This window comes from Rana temporaria, chromosome 6, assembly GCF_905171775.1.
Source record: "Rana temporaria chromosome 6, aRanTem1.1, whole genome shotgun sequence".
In the NCBI taxonomy this organism is placed as follows: domain Eukaryota; kingdom Metazoa; phylum Chordata; class Amphibia; order Anura; family Ranidae; genus Rana; species Rana temporaria.
Window position 1 is genome coordinate 53058230 of NC_053494.1, and position 19928 is coordinate 53078157.

Genomic DNA, 19928 nt, shown 5'->3' on the forward strand with positions numbered 1-19928 from the left:
GGTCATGTGACAGTTGTGACGGCCAATTACAGCAGACCCATGAGCCGAATGCCCAGCATTTAGAAGCTCTTAGAGGATCAGTAGGAGGTGGCAGAAAGGGGTTAGGATAGCTCAGCTTTTACCACGTCACAGGCACCCCTGTGAAAAAGCCCCTACACATTCACATGGGGGTGATGAATTGCAGTATCTAAAGTCCCCTTTTAGTTAATGGGGCCTTCCATATTCTAATAAGCCCCTGCTAATGCCCACAATCACAAGGCTACTTCGGCAGAACTTTCTTTTGCACGTGATGTTACACTTTAAATGAACCATCTTTTGTTTGTTTTTTACAGTATATCAACACAACCCAACAAAGACTGAAATAAAAACTTGAAACACTTGTTTTTATAAATATATAACTTTTATTCTGAATATTAAATAGTATTTTAAATTACAAGCAGTTTGAATCACACTATGCATGATCATCAAATGTACAGTAAAAATTTTACAAATTAAAAAAAAATGTACACCATTTAAAGACCATTAAGAACTGGACATTCATCCAGGAAAATATTGCCATACACCTTATATACTGGTTTTATTTTACAATGAAAACAAAATCCCCAGCCTACAAGCTCCTAGTTCATAACAGACTGTATATACATCATTCATGTGTGTATACAGTCAATGTGCAAGGCAACTTAATCAGCAGTCATTGCAGTTCAAGTTTACATTTCTTGTAGATCATCTATACTAACAATTTTAAACCAGTTTTGACACCATCTTAAATCAAAAAAAGCTATATAGTGTTTTTGGACAAGTTAATGCTGTATACACTTTTGATTTAAGGCAAAAAAATAAAAATTATCTCCATCTATCCCCAAATGATAGGGTTTTTTTGAACACTCAGTATTTGCACAAATGCCAAATATTCAATACAAAGGTAGTGCTTACAGCTATGGGGGACCCAAACGGAATATTTAAGCGATAGATGAACCTTACTGGCCTGAATTTCTTATGATCTTTGCCTTGCCCTCTCTCTCACAATCAGGGGCGGACTGATAACTCATGGGGCCCCCGGGCAATAGGAGATTATGGGGCCACACAGTATACACGCACACTACATACACAGTATATACACACACACACACACACACACACACACACACACACACAACACATTGAAAAAGGTACTGGAGAGGCGGGGCAGCTATAATTTCAGGATTTTTAAATAAACACAGATTCTTACATACTGTCCCTGGTTTTACTGAGGCTTGCAACCCTGATGGGGCCCCCTAGATGCATGGGGCCCTCGGGCAGTGCCCGAATGGTCAGTCCGCCCCTGCTCACAAATAAAACAAAATTAATCAGAGAGGTCACTTGTGATGGTTGTGCAGGCTAGACAAGCAGGGCAGAGGTTTCACCAACATCTGAAAAATGTTGCGTAGAAGGTGTTTAAACCAGACAGCATCCACCTGAAAAACTGTCTCGGGTGGTCTAACTGTTAAGTAATGGATTGCAACTTCATCCAAGTCTTTTCTTTACTACTGCATTAAAAACATACATTGCTAGTTTAGTTTACCGTCTGTCATGAGAGTTACTGACCCCAAGACAAGAATTCAAATCAGGAAAGCCTGCAAAGTCTGAAAAAAGTCAAAAATCCTGATCTGTATACTTCTTCCAGGTCTTTGACTCAAGGGGAATGCGGGGAAAGCAAGCCAGCATGACAATTAGGGAATTGGCAATTTAGAATGAGTGTCCAATACTGGCAGCCTCCACGTTTCTTTCATGACAAGTGTCTCTGAAGTCATTTTAAAGAGAAATTCAGGATACATAGAACAAACACGGACATACTGCATATACATGACCATCTAGAGAACACATAGATCAAAAGAGAATTAAGTATCAGTGCAATGGTGAGAATCTAAGACATCAATGCAGTTAATGGGACATTTAAGAAAACTAGCACACAATTTACTGTAAACAAAAAGAAAAAGTGGAAGTATCTAGCTCATTAAGGTCAGTCAGTATGCAAAGCCAATATTTGTTTGAAAATTGTAACGTCACTTTTTAATCTCATTCACAGGGGTGTACCCATCTGCACACCCATGCGAAAGGCCACCTTTGCCCACAAGGGATGCACAGGTGTTCCATTCTTGTCTACTTGCAATTTGACAGCAATGTAAGGTGCATGTCCCCAAATATACACTGTGCATTTGGGGACACACAGCTGCCAAACAGACCAGTGACTGTTTCGTGCAGCTGCTGCATCCCTATAAAAATGAAAAGGATTGTCTGCATAGAACATCTATGCATCCCATGTGGGCACAGATGGCCCTCGCACAGGTGTACACATAGGGACGCCCATGTGAATGAGGCCTTTAAGATAAACAAACCAATTAGTCCACTCAACAGCACAGTTTTTTTTATCTCACTTGGTTAAAGTAAACCTGTCTTGCGATAAATACAGGGAAACAGTCCAGAACAGTTGGGAATCATCTGCATGCTTGCTGTGTCAGTGACCCAAAATATTAAAGAAAGAGGACCAGCAAGGCTAAAATAAAGGCGGTAAGGGTTAAACTGTCAGGTTTTATTGCTGGCTGCGTCTCCCAATGGGGAACGGACCCAAGGGCAGGAGGATTAGGGGAAATCTCCCAATAGGAGCACAGAAATAAAAACCTGACAGACATTCTAATCCCTCCCCTCAAATCCTGTCCCAGTGACCACTTCTCTCCAGGGCAAGCGAGGGGAAACCTCATATGTACAAGGGTTGATGCACAATTGCACCCAATAAAAAAAACGTCCATTCCCCGTCACATTATTATGCAAAAGTAGCTAATTTGCCTCGGTTGAATCATAGCAGCGCTAATGTCAAATAAAGGTTTGATCCTAGACGGGGCCATGTGTATTCATCAGTCACTGTCTGGTTTTGCCATGGGTCCCTAAGCATATGAAGATTTAGAGGCTTACAATTTAACCGTTTCATTCAGTTGCATCCAGGCAATAGATACAAAATATAACTTGGGGTTAATTTTTACTTACACATTTGAAAACACACAGAAATCTAAGCATTGCTGTGTTTAAGATAGTACACTGAAGGTATCACAGGTCAAAAGCTTGCAGCCAGGGAATTTTTCATTCATTTAATCTAAAAACACACGAAAATGTGTTAATATAATGTTAGATCATTTCTACACGAATAGCTGCATTGAAACTGGCATGCAGTGTTCAAAACTGCACATATTTTAAGCTGACAGTTGGACAACAATTATAAATCTACGAATTACAGTAGTTTGTACACAAGAAACAGATTGTGCGAATGTGACATCCATCCACCTTCCTACCACAGCCAATCAGAAGAAGCCTTGACATGTATTCATTCAAAAAATACAATGCTTCCAACTCAAATGTGTTCTGGGAGCGGGGTGAAAGCTGTATGAATGCTACATTCATTTTATACAGCGCTCCCAGCGGGTGCATGCGTTAATCAAGGAAATAATGTTTTAGGCCAGTTTGGCCATTTAAAGTCACAGCAAACCTGCCGTTTATTAAAACGGTTGTATACCCCACTTAGACATTTTTACCTACAGGTAATCCTATAATAAAGGCTTACCTGTAAGTAAAAAGAATATCTCGTAAACATGCATGGTTTAGGAGATATTGAACCTGCATACAGCCGCTGACGTGTGCATTCGCTCTACAGGTCCTGCCGGATTAGGAGGGCTCCCAGGCACATGGGCGGAAATTACATTGTGGCTCCAGCCACTCAGTGCTGGAGCCAGCGATCCCAGAAGAAACGCAGAGGGAACATGTCCACTCCCTCAGCGGTGACCGGGTGCCACTGCAGGGCTTCAATCTAAGGTATTTCATAATGTGCTACTATGGCATGCATACTAGCACATTATGCTATTGTCTTGCAAGTGTTATCCCCCCTCTGCAGTTTACTGACACTGTGTTTTTAAAGACTATTATAAAGCATTCCGTTATGGAACATGTAAGAATGTGCATCTTACCTTTCTAATTACCACTGTAATGTGGTTACAGCTCACAGAAATCCTCCCTTCATGTAGACATTTATGATATTCATTACACATACTGAATTTTACTTGTAATGTGAAAAATACCTGTCATTCCCTCTGCATTTAAGATCGAAGGATGCACAGAATAGCAATGTGTTTTGGAGCTGCCAAACTGTCGCTTGACTGACCCAACAGAGTGAGGGGAGCACACTGCAGATACCAATCCCACAACCAAGAGCTTGTTTGTTTGTTTTTTTCCTTTTTAGAAATTGGACAGCTCCCTTGAAAAAAAAACCAAAAAACATCTAAATCTAATACGCAGTGTTATACAAATAATTTTCTATGACCATAAGGGGCATAGAAAAAATATTTTTAAATCATAAATATAGAAATTTTTTATTTTGCTTCCATTTTATCAGTCCTTTCCATCCTAACAAATAAGACTGGGCTTCAGTTCAATCCATTTTAGCAGAGTGATTTACTCTGGCATGTTCCAAAAAACATCTATATACAACCATGGTTACCCACAGATACGCCAAGATCGAAGCAGACATTTCATTTAAACCTCTGTCAGACAAGACATGCCATGCAGGCAAGCTTAATGACAAGCCAGTGCAGCAAGCAATACTGCTGCCCAATTCACTGCCTGTTGTGACCTCACTGCCATTGCTACTGCATTTGTTTTATAATCAGGATATCTCAGAATCCATCCCTCCCTCAACTGATGGGCTTCACTGCCTTTCACAGAAGTCTCCGGAGTTTAAAACCAAATTATTGGTAGCCTGTTGAATTCGCTACAGCATCCCAGGTAAAATCATATATAATTTTATATCTTTGGTAGAACATTTGCAATGAGAACTGTACTTAAAGCTGAACTAAACGATTTAAATAAATAGTTAAGTCTAGAGGTAGAGGGATACCCTGTAATACTTACCTTATTCCTTCCTTCCTCCTGCCATCCTCATGTAAAACGCAGGACCAGATGACATCATCGAAGTGTGAGCACAGGCCAGAGCGTTAAAGAGAAACGTCTTCAGGGGACTGGTCACACAGCACAGTGGAAGCCTGATGTAGCAAAGAATAAGGTATTACAGCTCATTCCTCTACCCCAAGACTTAACCAGCGATTGGGGAGGCCCCATTGCAAATGTTTTTTTTCTGCCGTCTAGATTGGGGCTATAAGGGATGCCCAGAGTGATAAAATGCTGGTTATAAAACTGAAAAAATGAAGTTGTCATAGTTAGGATGGATTTAGTGAGATGTCAACATATGCCCTAGTGTGGTCCAACACCTACAAAACAGAGCCAGGAGGAGATTTGAAATAAAGCAAGGTATGCCGTTCACTTGGAAGAACTTTTTTTCTTCCCCAACTAAACTTGGATAATATACACACACACAATTCTCTTGTAACAATTGGCTTATAGAATAATTTTTTCCCATTTCCAAGGCTGGGGAAGAGACCAAGACAAGAACCAGAATAAATGTTACATGGCCACCAGTTTAAGAAGAGACTGACCAGCACTGTATCACACCAGCAAGTTATGGATCAAACCATTTGCCATTGGCACACTCTGGCAAATGCTCAAAAAAAAAAAGTCATAGTAAAGTTGAGCAATTTTAATGACTAAGAATAATTTGGAGGAAACGTGTGTGTTAATCAGAGACACAGTTTAGTGTCTTGCACACAGTGCGGAGATGATGTATGCACCCTAGCATTAGAACCCTTGTAATAATGCATCTAAACTATTTTCGTTTCAATAAAATTTGGAGCAGAGCCATGGGTTCCTCAGATGAACGGAATATTTGCATTAAAGTGCACCGGCCACTTAAAAGGTACACGTAATACTGCAAAAGGAGACAGGCAGAGGAAGGTAGACATTGACAGTGTAACTGTAGTGGGCATTTCATGTGAGAAATGTAAAGTTTCTTCAAATCCTGTTTAAGCCAATATTTTAATGTTTACTTGCAACAGTGGTAGTGCTAGGATGTTTGGCAGAGAGTGATTTTTCTTGTGATAAGCAATATATTCTCAAAGGCAAGCAGAGATATGATGGGGACAATGACGAGAAGGATAGTGTGTCTACATGCATTATTAGGTTGGTTACAGCATCCAGGGACTGCTCTATATAGCATGGCATTCCCATTCGAGAAGTAATAAATCAATGCCCAGTATGAGAACTATGTTTGCTAATTGGACTGGTGAGCTTACAAATGCCCAGACATGAGCATAACCTCTTTAAATGTCAGAAAGTCTTTTAAAATCTCAGGCCAGCCTTAGTTTCTAGTTTGTTTCTCTCTAATTCTATTAGTGTCTTTAATGTAACCCTACCAGCACAGGTTGATTTACATGTAAATATACCTGCAAAAAGACTGTATATACCTACCTTTCCGGCAGCTTGCTTCATGAAAAACTGCTCACTGCAAGTATTCAAACACATCCACTCACTATATTTTCTCTCATCAGCTTGTATGCCGGTATGTAGGTGTAGAATGGGAGGAACGACAGCGAGCAGCAGGGGAAGCAGATGATATTTGACCCATTGCTGAATACTGGTAGAAGGTGGCGAGCAGAGAGGAGGTCAGCACAAAGTTAGTATATGCAGTCTTTTTGCAGATATGTTTTTTTTATACCGCTATGATAACATACATACATACATACATACATACATACATACATAAACTATTTCTTTAAGCAGAAATCTAGACAAAAATGTGGGGGTTTGAATTGGAAAGGGTTCGAAGATCTGTCATGTTATTTCAGACTTCCTATGAGAAAGGCTCTCTGCAATTTCCCTATTTCAAAAATACAACAAGAAATTAGAGTAAATGTTCCCAAAATAAAGAAAAGTTCCACAGGTGTCATCAGACCAGGTGTCCCTACTGGAAGACCTCCCCTCATGTGCATTTCCAGTGACACCCATAAAATTTTGAATTTGTCACTTTCTGACCAAGCAACAATAACCATAAAAAATAATGAAGCCACTCCCCCATCAAGGGGTGGAGACAACAGTACTGACCCAACAGAAGGGTTTAACTGTTCTTCAATCCATCCAAAACTAGACAAGCAAGTTTTGGCTGAAGTCCCAATTCATAATAAACATGCACTAGTGAAGTTGAGAGAGGTGTATCTTCCATTCTCTATAGAATATGGTCTGCTAAAAAAAAAAAAAAAAAAAAAAAAAAAAAAGAAGACGTCTACATAGGAAAAAGCAAATTATATATATATATATATATATATATATATATATATATATATATATATATATATATATATATATATATATATATATATATATATATATATATATATATATATATATATATATATATATATATATATCCTATAGACCTGTAACACATAGCAGGAGTTACAGCCAGGTACAGCTACAAAAGTGGATATGCGAACCCACATCGCAAACAACCACGCTCATTTTAGGTATAAATATTGGGACTGTTCTATATACTGAGGAGTGAACGCATACAATATATTGTCATACTGGATGTGCAAAAAAGATACAAAATCTTGGGGGAAAAAAAAACACAAAAACAAACATACATGTTGCCGTTTTCCGAGAAAAACAACAATATGAAAAAGATACAGCATGTAAGATGCTGAGATCAAGAATCTCAGGAGCAGCTTCATTCACAATCTAGAATGCAAAAAACAAATATCAACACAATCAAATAGATAAAATTTATAGCAAGCAGTGGTTCCCCCCCTTAAAAAACTTCTGTACAGATATGCAAGAAATATAACAGTGCAATAATAATCAATACATAGTGTTTTAAACGTTGATGGATACACAGCAAGATTTCTTTTCATTACATTAGCACAGACACAATATAGGATATATATACCGCAATGTACAAGGTCCATCGTACTAGATACTACTTTACAGCTCTAACCTGCATAATGTGCACTGAATGCAGTAATAGCTTTACATAGGCAAAGAGCAGGAGTGCTGGGATCACTGAGCATGACAGCAGACTGTGGAGATGAGGAAGTAGATTGTACAATACATTTACACTGTGGATACACTCCTGCCGCCAACGCTCCCAATGTTTACACAATCTGAGATTGCTTCTTTTAGAGAATATAATGGTATACAAGTGCCATCCACAAAGGGAACGGTAGTCTTTTCAGTCCTTTTCACCATCCTCACTACTACCTGGAAATAGAGAACAGAAATGTTTAAAAAAACGGTCACCTTCAAAGGCAATGTACATGAACTAGGATAGCATTTCACTAACAATTTTTTTAAAAAGGTCAGGGATATAACCAACAATATAGTGCAACAACAATTTAGAGGCAGCAAGTGCATGAGAGGCACGTGGAGGGGGTATGACAGGTGCAATAAGTGTAGAAGGAGTACAGAGGATATGACAGCAGACCATAGGTGAAAAGTAGTACAGAGGCTATGACAGCAGACCATAGGTGAAGAGTAGTACAGAGGCTATGACAGCAGACCATAGGTGAAAAGTAGTACAGAGGATATGACAGCAGATGTTTAGATTGGTCCAGCAGTGTACCAACACCTTTGCAGCCATTGTCCTACATGCTGGGTGTTTGGTGTGGTCCTGTACCTTTAAGGAGGGGTGGCACCCCTTCAGTTCGCCTGCCCCTTTCTATCCATTTAAATGCATGTGCCTCCACTGTGGGGACACTCATTGTTTAGTGTTAGGACCACAGATTACAGGGTGCCTTGGCGCGGCTCTGCGGCTCACGCATGCGTTTGCAAATGCGTGCGGACAAAACCCCTGTTTTTAACGCATACTGGTAGACAGGTTAATTGGTTGTTCTGCAAGCTGGTCGGTAAGTAGGCTTGGTTTTTCCCTGGACATTCCCCAGGTTTATCTTGTGATATGACAGCAGACCATAGGTGAAGAGTATTACAGAGGCTATGACAGCAGACCATATGTGAATAGTGGTAGAGAGGCTATGACAGCAGACCATAGGTGAAGAGTAGTACAGAGAATATGACAGCAGACCATAGGTAAAGAGTTGTACAGAGGATATGAGAGCAGACCATAGGTGAAGAGTATTATATGAGAGCAGACCATAGGTGAAGAGTATTATATGAGAGCAGACCATAGGTGAAGAGTATTATATGAGAGCAGACCATAGGTGAAGAGTATTATATGAGAGCAGACCATAGGTGAAGAGTTGTACAGAGGGTAGGACAGGTGAAATAAGTGTAGAAGGAGTACACAGGATATGACCGCAGACCATAGGTGAAGAGTAGTATAGAAGGTATGACAGCAGACCATAGGTGAAGGGCTGTACAGAGGGTATGACAGTGGAATCTGTGTACAAAAGAAAATTGCAGATTGTATAATACAAAGCAAGGTGTGGCAGAGAGAAGTTCATGGGGTATGCCAGGGGCAATACAAGCAGGAAGAGTGCTTCATGTATGACAGCAAGAAGGGAGTGCAGAGTATTTTAGGGTGAATGATGTGCAGCAGAGGGTGGAAGGTATTACAGTGGAAAACATGTGCAGGAGATACGTACACGGAAGGTATGACTCTGGGCAGTATGTACAGGAGAGGATTGCAGAGTGTATTACAAGGTGATCAATTATGGCTGTGGGCAATATGTGAAGGAGAGTATTACAGGGGGAAATATGTGCAGGAGAGAAGTATAGAGGGTATTGCCTATGGGAAATATGTGCAGGAGGGGTGTGGACTGTATCACAATGGTTAGTCTGTGCAGTAGAGGAGTCTGATGGCATGGCAGAGGGTAGTGTGTGTGCAGGAGGGTCCAGGGGTATGACAGCGGGTAGAACAGGTAATCTTTGGATCTTTACAATTGGCAACAAAAATTACTACAAAATATGGCTACAGCCACACAGATAAAGGACGGGTGAAGAAATTGCCCCATAATGAGTTTATCGCTCATTTACAAAGTTATAGTAACTTTGTAATACAGGAATTGTAGAGGAGCAGCGTGGGAGCCCAGCTCTCCACAGAGGGTTTTAACAGAAGAGTTATAGAAGTTTAAATTGGTGTCCAGGAAAGGAGCCCCCCAAAATTGAGGCAGGGTATTCTTAGACAGTGGAGGTAGCAGTGATACATGACAATATAGTCTGTAACGGTTTTGGGACAATAGACGTTGAAAAAGAAAACTAAAAATGTAATCAGGTTATTAGCAAGGACAGTTTTTTGAGTCCAGGAACAGTGGAGGTAGTGCTGGAGACAGAGGATGGGGCAAGGTTTTGTTTCTAGGTATGAAACAGGAAGTGGGACAGTGGAGCGGAGGTCCCCACTGGACCAGTCAGAGATGAGACTGGTATTTGGTGTGGTGGTAAAGTACATATACTGGGTAATGAATGCTGAGGGCTTAACCTACATGAGCTGGGTACTTGATACTGACAGGTTAACACACATGACTTAGGACTGAGCATTATGGATATAATGCACATGGACAGAGGATAGGATGTTGAGGGGTGATCACTTATACATAGAGGATTGGGCGCTGAGGATGTTAAAGAATCTGAGTGGGGGTTGAAAGGGTTGATGTTGGGGCAGGTCAATAAGGGGGTTTACAGCGGGGTTTTATTTTTAAAAGTCAGCAGCTACAAACCCTGTAGCTGCTGACTTTTAATAAGGACACTTACCTGTACTAGGCGCCTGCGATGTCAGCCCCCCTGAAGCCGATCGCTCGATCCTGGCAGCTCCCGACACCGCCATCCTTACGGAGGGAAACAGGCAGTGGAGCCTGTTCACTGCCCGTTTCCTACTGCACATGTCTCGTGACGCTTTTGTGAATGGGTGGCTACGATTAAGTGGCGTAGTTCAGCCACGCAACGCGTCAAGTGTTTGGAGAAGTGCCGTCGGTGGCATTATTTCCGCTCGCGGCCGAGAGCGGAGATTAGCTGTCTGTCATTTCGTTTGTCTGTGAACCGTTTGCTGTTGCTGCTGGTGTTAAAAGATTTTAACTGTAAGTGATACTATGTGTTATTAAATGTTATTCCTACCTACTACACTATGGAGTTTTGCCTTATGCTTTATTGAGAGCGGCTGGGACCTTATGTGATGAAAATTACCTGGGACCTTATGTGATGAAAATTACCTGGGCTGCCTTGGATCCAGAGCTATCCCCTGCTGACCTTCATATTACCTAAAGGCTCCAATTAGCCTTTCATGAGGTGAGAGGCTAGTATTTACCTTCTGATTCTGCACTACTACACGGAATGGATCGTGCATTGGATTGCAGCATCATCCTCTAACCTAGCACTATTGCACTTTTTGGGAATTTTTGCATCAAGCACTTTATTATTTATTCCACGTTCACTGTGATACAATTATCCTGTTTTTTGCATGGGAATTTTTTTGGGACACCGATTACTGGAACATTATTTATTTATTTGGCACATTTAATTAGTGCACCTAACTGGAACATGATTTATTATATATTTATATTTTTTAGGCACAGACTTTATAGTGCACGTACTGTCATTTGGGTTCACCATTTTACTACGTTTATTTGTGGTTGCATGGATTCACTCTTACAAATGCAATTATCCACATTTTGCTTCATCATATATGATTGTGTAACTCAAGACTTTGAGTCATAAATATTGTTTGGATCTCATCTTCACACAATCCCTCCTTCACATCATAGTCATTGATGTGAGAGGAGTTTATAGAGGAATTTGGAGTGGAACACATTTTTTTTGGACATTATCACACGTTGCTGTGCGTTTTTTTTTTTTTTGCTTATTATTATAGTATTCTAGTGCACGTACTGTCATTTGGGTTCACCCTTTTACTACGTTTATTTGTGGTTACATGGATTCACTTTTACAGATGCAATTATCCACATTTTGCTTCATCATATATGATTGTGTATGAACTCTAGACATTGAGTCATAAATATTGTTTGGATCTCATTATCTTCACACATCCCCTCCTTCACATCATAAGTCATTGATGTGAGAGGATTATAAAGAGGAATTTGGAGTGAACACATTTTTTTTGGACATTATCACACGTTGCTGTGCGTTTGTCTATTTTATTTATTTACTGCAAGCGCCACTACACCCCCTCTTTCTTATATGCTTTCTGGGATACACACAGTTCCCAGAAGGCAGCATGCCCCATTTCCCAGAAGACAACGCAGGGAGGACGAGGAAGACGACCTGCTGCGGTATGGAAAGAGGCAGATTAGGAACATCTGCATTGCAACCGTCAAATTCATTTTTTTTTTTTTACAGGGATTTTGGTGTATTTTTTTTAGGGTGGACCTCCACTTTAAAAGGACACACACCAACTATTCATCACATCACTAAGGGGTTGCTAGACATGCCCTTGGAGCAGAATGCATACACTGAAGATTGGTCAATCAGGGGCCATTACTTTTGGGGTACTTAAAGCAGACCTTCAGTAATTTTTTTCAACTTTCCATCCATTAAATCTTCTTCCCTTATTTTAACTTTTACTATCCAAACATATTTTTTTTCTGTCAGTAAACACCTTATACAGCCCACTTCCTGTTTGGTAAAAAGGCCTAGGCTTATGACATCATACACAGCTATCTATCTCTCCTGAGTTTGCCAGGCGGGGGGGGGGGGGGGGTGGGTCATAGGCGGGCCAATGAAAGCTGCAGAGCTGGCAGTGTGCCTCTGTGTAAATCCAGGAAGTGAACAGGCAGCAGTTTCAGCTGCCCACAATTAAAATGCTTGCAGCCAGGCTCAGCGGAGGGAGATTTCTGAAGCACATTTGGCAAGTACAGAATCACAGTATATATAAAATATGTAAAATGGTTGGAGGGAAGCTTCAAAATGGCAAAGATGTTTTTATTACAAATTATGTGAGCAGACTGCAGTTCCTCTTTTAGCTGGGGGATTGAAGGGTGAACTGTGGCAGCTAAATACAGAGAGGTTGAAGGAAAGAGTAATTTTTTTACTTTGGCCCACTGGTCCGGGTACAGTTCCCAAGATGCAGGATAGGGTATCCTATCCTGAAACTGTCAGTGAGCCATAAGCAGCCCCACATCCAGAGAGAAGAAGTCGGTCAAGGAAAAAGGTTGGGGGGGGGGGGGGGGGGGGGGAATGAAAAAATTCTACAACAGAAGGGGTCGAAACTAGCAGAAAATCGACATGTTGAGTAGGCAGTGTTATATAGGTACACTGGGGGGCTGTTCCCAGCAAGGCTTTTGCCATGCATACAACCCATGGTCCAAGATCAACTCCCATGTACTGTATGATTAATACAAATAAATATTTTAGCATTTAATTAGTTGAAGCCCGGTGTGTGTAAAGAAGTTCATTGTATATAGAAGTTCCACACATGTGGTGGAGAAAAAAAAAATTTAAAAAAATTTTTAAAAAAAAATTAAAAAAGAGGGGGGGTGGGGGGCTGTGTGTGTGGATGCCTATCAGTATATCATGGCTAAGAAGGTCTGGATCAAGAAAACAAAATGTTTCCACAATGCAATAGCACTTCCACCAGGTTTCGGAACAGTCAACCACTATACTGCAGAGGTGATGTTAGGAAAGAGAAAATAGTTGGAAAACACCAAGTTTCTCTACTTTTTCAAAGAGCATCTACATGTATTTTTAAAGCGTAATAAAAGTTCCTTTAAGATCAATTACATTTTTTAATATAATTTTTTTTTTTTTTTTTGGAGATTCAAGCTAATAGAGAGAAGTGCCTAATCCACAGCTTGAAATTGATCTATTTAAGCAGTGTACAGGGCATCTGGGCTCTTTAGGTTTTACAGCAGTTAAATATTAACTATTAAATATTAACAGGTTCCACCTGCTCTTCTCTCATACCTGTACACATCTGTTTCAATCACACATTAGTTCAATGTCACTTTATACCTAATCTGGAAATTATAATGTAAGGCCGACCAGAAAAGTTATGCTACTGAAAATGTTATCTTATCGCTTGTCAACTGGCATAATGCAAGTGCAAACAACCTTTTTTTAATCCAAAAAAAAAACAAAATCTCCTTAGCTGTACTAGACTACATACGGTACATGCAACTCTGGCCATTTAGATTGCAGGAGTACAAGCTAAATATAACTTGTACACATGCAATATGCTTTTGTGTTTATTCAAAAAGGTTTAACTTTGAGTAAAAAACGTTTTTTTCTGTGCTTCTAGCTTTCTGTAGTGGTAAAGTTTGATATTTTATAATACTTGGAACACTAGCACAATAGGCCTCACTGATTTTGCCACTTCATTCGGGGCCAGTTCACACCAGGCGCAGTTCCGCGAGCATTTTTTCTGCACAAAATGCATTCAGTGTTCTCCATGTATTCCAATGGCTCTAGTTCACACCATGCAGTCAGTTTCTGCACCGGAAACAGACGGCATTGTGTGAACTAGAGCCATTGGAATACATGGAAAGCACTGTTCATGCATTTTTAATGCAGAAAAAATGCACACGAAACTGTGTCTGGTGTGAGCTGGGCTTCAGTCCCAAAGTCCTTGCACTCTTTACACATTTAAAGCCAGTGTATAAAACACACAATTGAAGAAAGGATGAGTATGGTCTCTTTTATACTAAGAATATAAGAAGTGGGCATGTGCCTTCGTCCCAATTGATATATGAAATAGATAGACCTGATTAATTGAGACACCATTGGCTGCTTGAAACCAAAAGTTTGTCACCAACTAGGTCAAGGGAAAGGGAAAAAAGGGATTTTTGGGGGGGACTATTCACGGCACTGGTTAAACACAATTACGTAAAAAATAACAAGTATTTATTGAACATAAAACAGGTATCATAAAACAACATTTAAAGACAATCCCCACATTGCACAACAGTAAGTTAAACACAAACTATATCTGCGTGTAAGGAGTTGATCGCCTCGACCGGTTTCGCGGTAGTGTACCGCTTCTTCAGGAGGGGGTTTGTCTACAAGATATGCATAAAACATATAAATATACAAGCAAGTTTATACAATGGTTGTAAATATTTTATAATATAATCCAAGTAGCATGCCTTATAATGGAGTGAAAAACTCACCCAGACTGGTCAATTGAACAAGCCGGAGACCCAGTTGAATACCTTCTTTGGCGCAAGGAGGGGGATATATTTGTTTAGAACGGGCTCTATTAAGGAATAAGGTTGATAATTTTATATGTAGCGAAGTGATCAGTAGTTTTAATGAGGTGAGGGACACCGTGAAATGTGTGAAAGTGGTATATCGCAGTGACAAGGGTTGTAAAGTGAAATAAGAAAATGGGAACATGTTCCCATTTTCTTATTTCACTTTACAACCCTTGTCACTGCGATATACCACTTTCACACATTTCACGGTGTCCCTCACCTCATTAAAACTACTGATCACTTCGCTACATATAAAATTATCAACCTTATTCCTTAATAGAGCCCGTTCTAAACAAATATATCCCCCTCCTTGCGCCAAAGAAGGTATTCAACTGGGTCTCCGGCTTGTTCAATTGACCAGTCTGGGTGAGTTTTTCACTCCATTATAAGGCATGCTACTTGGATTATATTATAAAATATTTACAACCATTGTATAAACTTGCTTGTATATTTATATGTTTTATGCATATCTTGTAGACAAACCCCCTCCTGAAGAAGCGGTACACTACCGCGAAACCGGTCGAGGCGATCAACTCCTTACACGCAGATATAGTTTGTGTTTAACTTACTGTTGTGCAATGTGGGGATTGTCTTTAAATGTTGTTTTATGATACCTGTTTTATGTTCAATAAATACTTGTTATTTTTTACGTAATTGTGTTTAACCAGTGCCGTGAATAGTCCCCCCCAAAAATCCCTTTTTTCCCTTTCCCTTGACCTAGTTGGTGACAAACTTTTGGTTTCAAGCAGCCAATGGTGTCTCAATTAATCAGGTCTATCTATTTCATATATAAAACACACAACTTATAACTTTTCTCTTATAGTTTACACCAACATATTATACCTTTGTTTTTTGGGCAGATAAGGCTTTTATTTGGTAAATTCGAATAAAATAGTCTTAATTTTTTTTTACATACTGTGTACAGCTCTGATATTTACTAGAAAATATAATCGACTACCCCAAGCAAAGACAAAAAAAAAAAAAAAAAAGTTTGTCCTTGCAGTGGGGCTGTGCAAGGTTTAGTGCTTATTTTGTCCATAGGAGTGGAGAAGTCCAAGGGCCAGTTCACACCAGAAGCAGTTCCATTTACTTCTGTGTGCTTTTATTCTGCACAAAATGCATGCACAGTGTTTTCCATGTATTCCAATGACTTTAGTTCACACCGTGCAGTCAGTTTCGGGTCAGTTTCTGCACCGGAAACTGACTGTATGGTGTGAACTAGAGCCATTGGAATACATGGAAAACACTGCATGCATTTTTAGTGCAGAAAACATGCACACAAAACTGTATGGAACTACGTCTGGTGTGAATTGGCCGGTATATGGAGTCTGCTCTGGAATTAAAGATACCAGGACTCAAGACCGCTAGAACATGGGGGGGGGGGGGGGGGAGTATATCTTTCATCTCTCTCAAACAAAAAATAAAAAATAAACAGGGCCATCAAGAAGTGCAAGTGTATGGAATATTTCTGGAGAATAAGGATATCGTTTAGTGTCACTTTAAAAAATGCCTCATTCACACGTCCATAACAACCGTAAACATTTTACTATTCATTAATGTATGGAACAAACGTTCTTGTGTAATGGATAAAGTTTTTTCCAATGGGAAAGGGAAGGGGATAATTTGCGGTGCGTACTTTAGCAAATTGATAGTGATGAGAAAGCACAATTCTTGTTAGAACATTACAAAAATGCTTTATTTATGAATACAAAACATACAATACACTACAATACAATAGTTTAAAAGAAAAGTGGACAACCAGTTTGTTGATTTGATTCAGTGGATAACCATAGAAAAAGATTAAAAAAAAAAAAAATTTTATAATCTTTTTCTATGGTTGCCCCGTTTGGAGGCAGGGACACCTTTGTAATTTGTAGCCAATTGTTATCGTTTAAACAGATATTTTGGGAAATCTACATGATTCCTTCCTTGAATTAACACTGCAGCTGGATTGCTCATTGATGTCCCTGGTCTTTAACCCCATAAACCGTTATATATGTAAGTCATTTATGCTTTATGGTCTCAGTCATTACTGCTAAACTAAGTTAACCAATATTTTGGTCATTATGTCTTAAATACATATATATCTCACATATAATAATATGTTAACCCCTAGCCATCCCTATTGCTTTGGCTATGGTGTGTTTTTTTTATTTTTCCCCTCTGTCTCACTTACATGTTAACCCTCATATGACTGTCCTTTTGTGACCATTTTCAAACTTTTCCTGCTCATTTGCAGGATCATGCACATGACCATTTTCACCTCGGCGGTTTTCTGTGTTTGTCGCAAGTTGTGGGCAACTCGTGGGTAAGATAGTGTGGTCTTTAAACTTTGGAACCATTTTTTACCATTATATGTTGTACCTGATTTAAGCAATTGGAATGTGTATCATATTTTACTGGTTAATGCTTGTATATATACCTTTCAGTTGCATATTTTGACTGGATATCGCTCCCTCCCCTGAAGAAGCGGAAGTCCGCGAAACATGTAGGGTCCATGCGATTTCCTTTTCCAGTTGCATCCATATTTACAACTGACTGATGCTGTGTTATCCACTGAATCAAATCAACAAACTGGTTGTCCACTTTTCTTTTAAACTATTGTAGTGTATTGTATGTTTTGTATTCATAAATAAAGCATTTTTGTAATTTTTCTAACAAGAATTGTGCTTTCTCATCACTATCAATTTGCTAAAGTACGCACCGCAAATTATCCCCTTCCCTTCCCTTTCCCATTGGAAAAAACTTTATCTATCTAATTGGGATTAGGTGCCTTATTTTTGGGTGAATCTACACATCTTGGACCATATTTCCAAAGTTCTTGTGTAATGATCTGAAAATTCCCTTTTTAATGTGTAAAACTTGTCCTGTTTTTTTCAAAGGTATACATGTACAAGCATTTGTGGATTTTGTTTCTTCTTTACAATTTAGTTTTTCTCCTCTCTCGGTTCTGCATCATGTTAAATGCATAAAAAAATTTGAGATCAAGTCTGGTTTGTAGAGAGAGAAATTAGCATGTCATTAACAATTTTTAGGTTAGTAAATCTCCCAAAATTACGACATTAACCTCGGTAATGCGAGTATGATGCTTACAATAAAAAAAGTTATCCCACCAGCATGTATTTGTTGGTACCTGGATGTTAAATGGAGTCTTTTCCCCCTTGTCACTGGTTTGCTTATTTAACCATTCAAAGCTTGTTCTAGGTCAGTGACAAAGTACTGAACCTAAACATCTGGCATAACCTGCATTTAACAATGCATAACCAGCACTTTCAGAAGGAAGCCTGTAATGACAGTCGGTCACTGTATTTCAATACAGATTCCTCCCCCCACCCTGAGAGGAGCAGCTGCACAGGGACAGTCAGTGTAGTCTCTAGTAGCAGGTGTCTGTTACAAGAAACCCTCAATGTATGCAATGTATTCTAGAGGCTTTAGAAAATAGGAGTCAAACTGGATCCTATATTTTATTTATTCATTTATTTATTTTTCCATTTGATGTTAGGATTTCTCTCTTTTTTTTTTTTTGTGCGTGTACTCGAGAGAGGAGCCGGACTGCAGGAGTTGGCAATCTGCCACCTTTCTCCATGCCCCGGGTGGCAATGGTGGGTGTGTGAGGAGGGTCTTCCCACACAGCCCGCCCTACCTGCTCCACTTTGAAGCCCAACGGGGCAGAGGGACACCCTATAAGGGAGTGAGAGGATTAGCCCGCTCAACCAGCCCCGTTAGTCCTTCGCCTCTATCTTTAGAGACCATGTGGTCAAAGTGCGTGCATGTTAACCCAATTTCGAGTGCGTGTAAGTGTGGTGGTTTTTGTGGGAGGGGGGGGTGGGCGTACTAAGCGCAGGCTTACCTCGCATAGCACACCCACTCACATGTAGCCGTGACCGGGATCCAAACCCCTAGCTGCAGAGGTGAATGGCTTGTCAGCGCAGTGCCAATCGCGTTGAGCCACCACAGCTCCCCGATGTTAGGATTTCGAATCTTATTTGCTAATGCTACTAGGAAAATATTCTACCATTATTATACGATGATTGCTGTTTTTATTCTACTTAACTAGCACTTATTTATGTATTAGATGATAAATACTGTTTCATCTCTTATATACTGTATTACAAAGTGTACTATCTACTATTGTAATGCTTTATCCTTGTTTAAATGAAAAATGATAAAAATATATTGACATAAAAAATAAAATGAGTCATTTACGAAACAAGTATGCTTGAACAGAATAGCCTGTGTCCCAAAGATTGCAACGGTGCTCAAAGTTCAATCTAATACCTGGTACACAAGAGGTTATTTCTCATTCAACCCAGCAGGCTAAATAAAAAAACAAACAAAAGTGCGGAACAGCTTGTGGTACTAACTATGCTAGTGCAACAATCTTCCCGCTGTGCTATCGTGTTCTGACCGGGGGACCGTCGCCCTGTCAGAACACACCAGTCAGCGCACGCAGCCATTGGCTGAGAGCGCTGATCAGATGCCGATCAGCTGCTGGTTTCCAACATGCTTGTTTGACATAAGTTGATCTCTTTGCTTCTGTCAGACAACGACCTGTACACACGTGCTGAATGTCAGCCGATTTCTACTGTACCAGCCTATTTTCGGCCCGTGTGTATACGGGGCTTAAAGCTTTGATGTTCTAATCAAAAAGAAAATTTGAAGGCGCAGGATGGAAAAAAAAATCTGAAATTAATGAATTTATAACAGTGTAAGTGGTTTTCATGCATTGAGTCCATTTGTTCCAAGAGACTGTTATAAGCAAATTACATTTTGAAGTACTTTGGAACGACATTTGACAAGCCATCAATTGTACTGAGAAATTTCCTTCAAATTTTTGTTTGAATGTTCATTAAAAAAATCTACTAGCGT

The 19928-nt window shown here is 39.8% G+C and overlaps 1 protein-coding gene across 1 annotated transcript in view; it reads right to left on the minus strand.

Moving 5' to 3' along the window:
• Positions 1–7677: 7677 nt before the first annotated feature.
• The window catches only part of LMTK2 (lemur tyrosine kinase 2), a 150071-nt gene continuing 137820 nt past the window's right edge, over positions 7678–19928 (minus strand). The window contains exon 14 of the mRNA XM_040356798.1: positions 7678–8166. Coding sequence (XP_040212732.1) covers positions 8138–8166 — 29 coding nt within the window. The 3' untranslated portion in view covers positions 7678–8137. The remainder of the gene's footprint in view (positions 8167–19928) is intronic.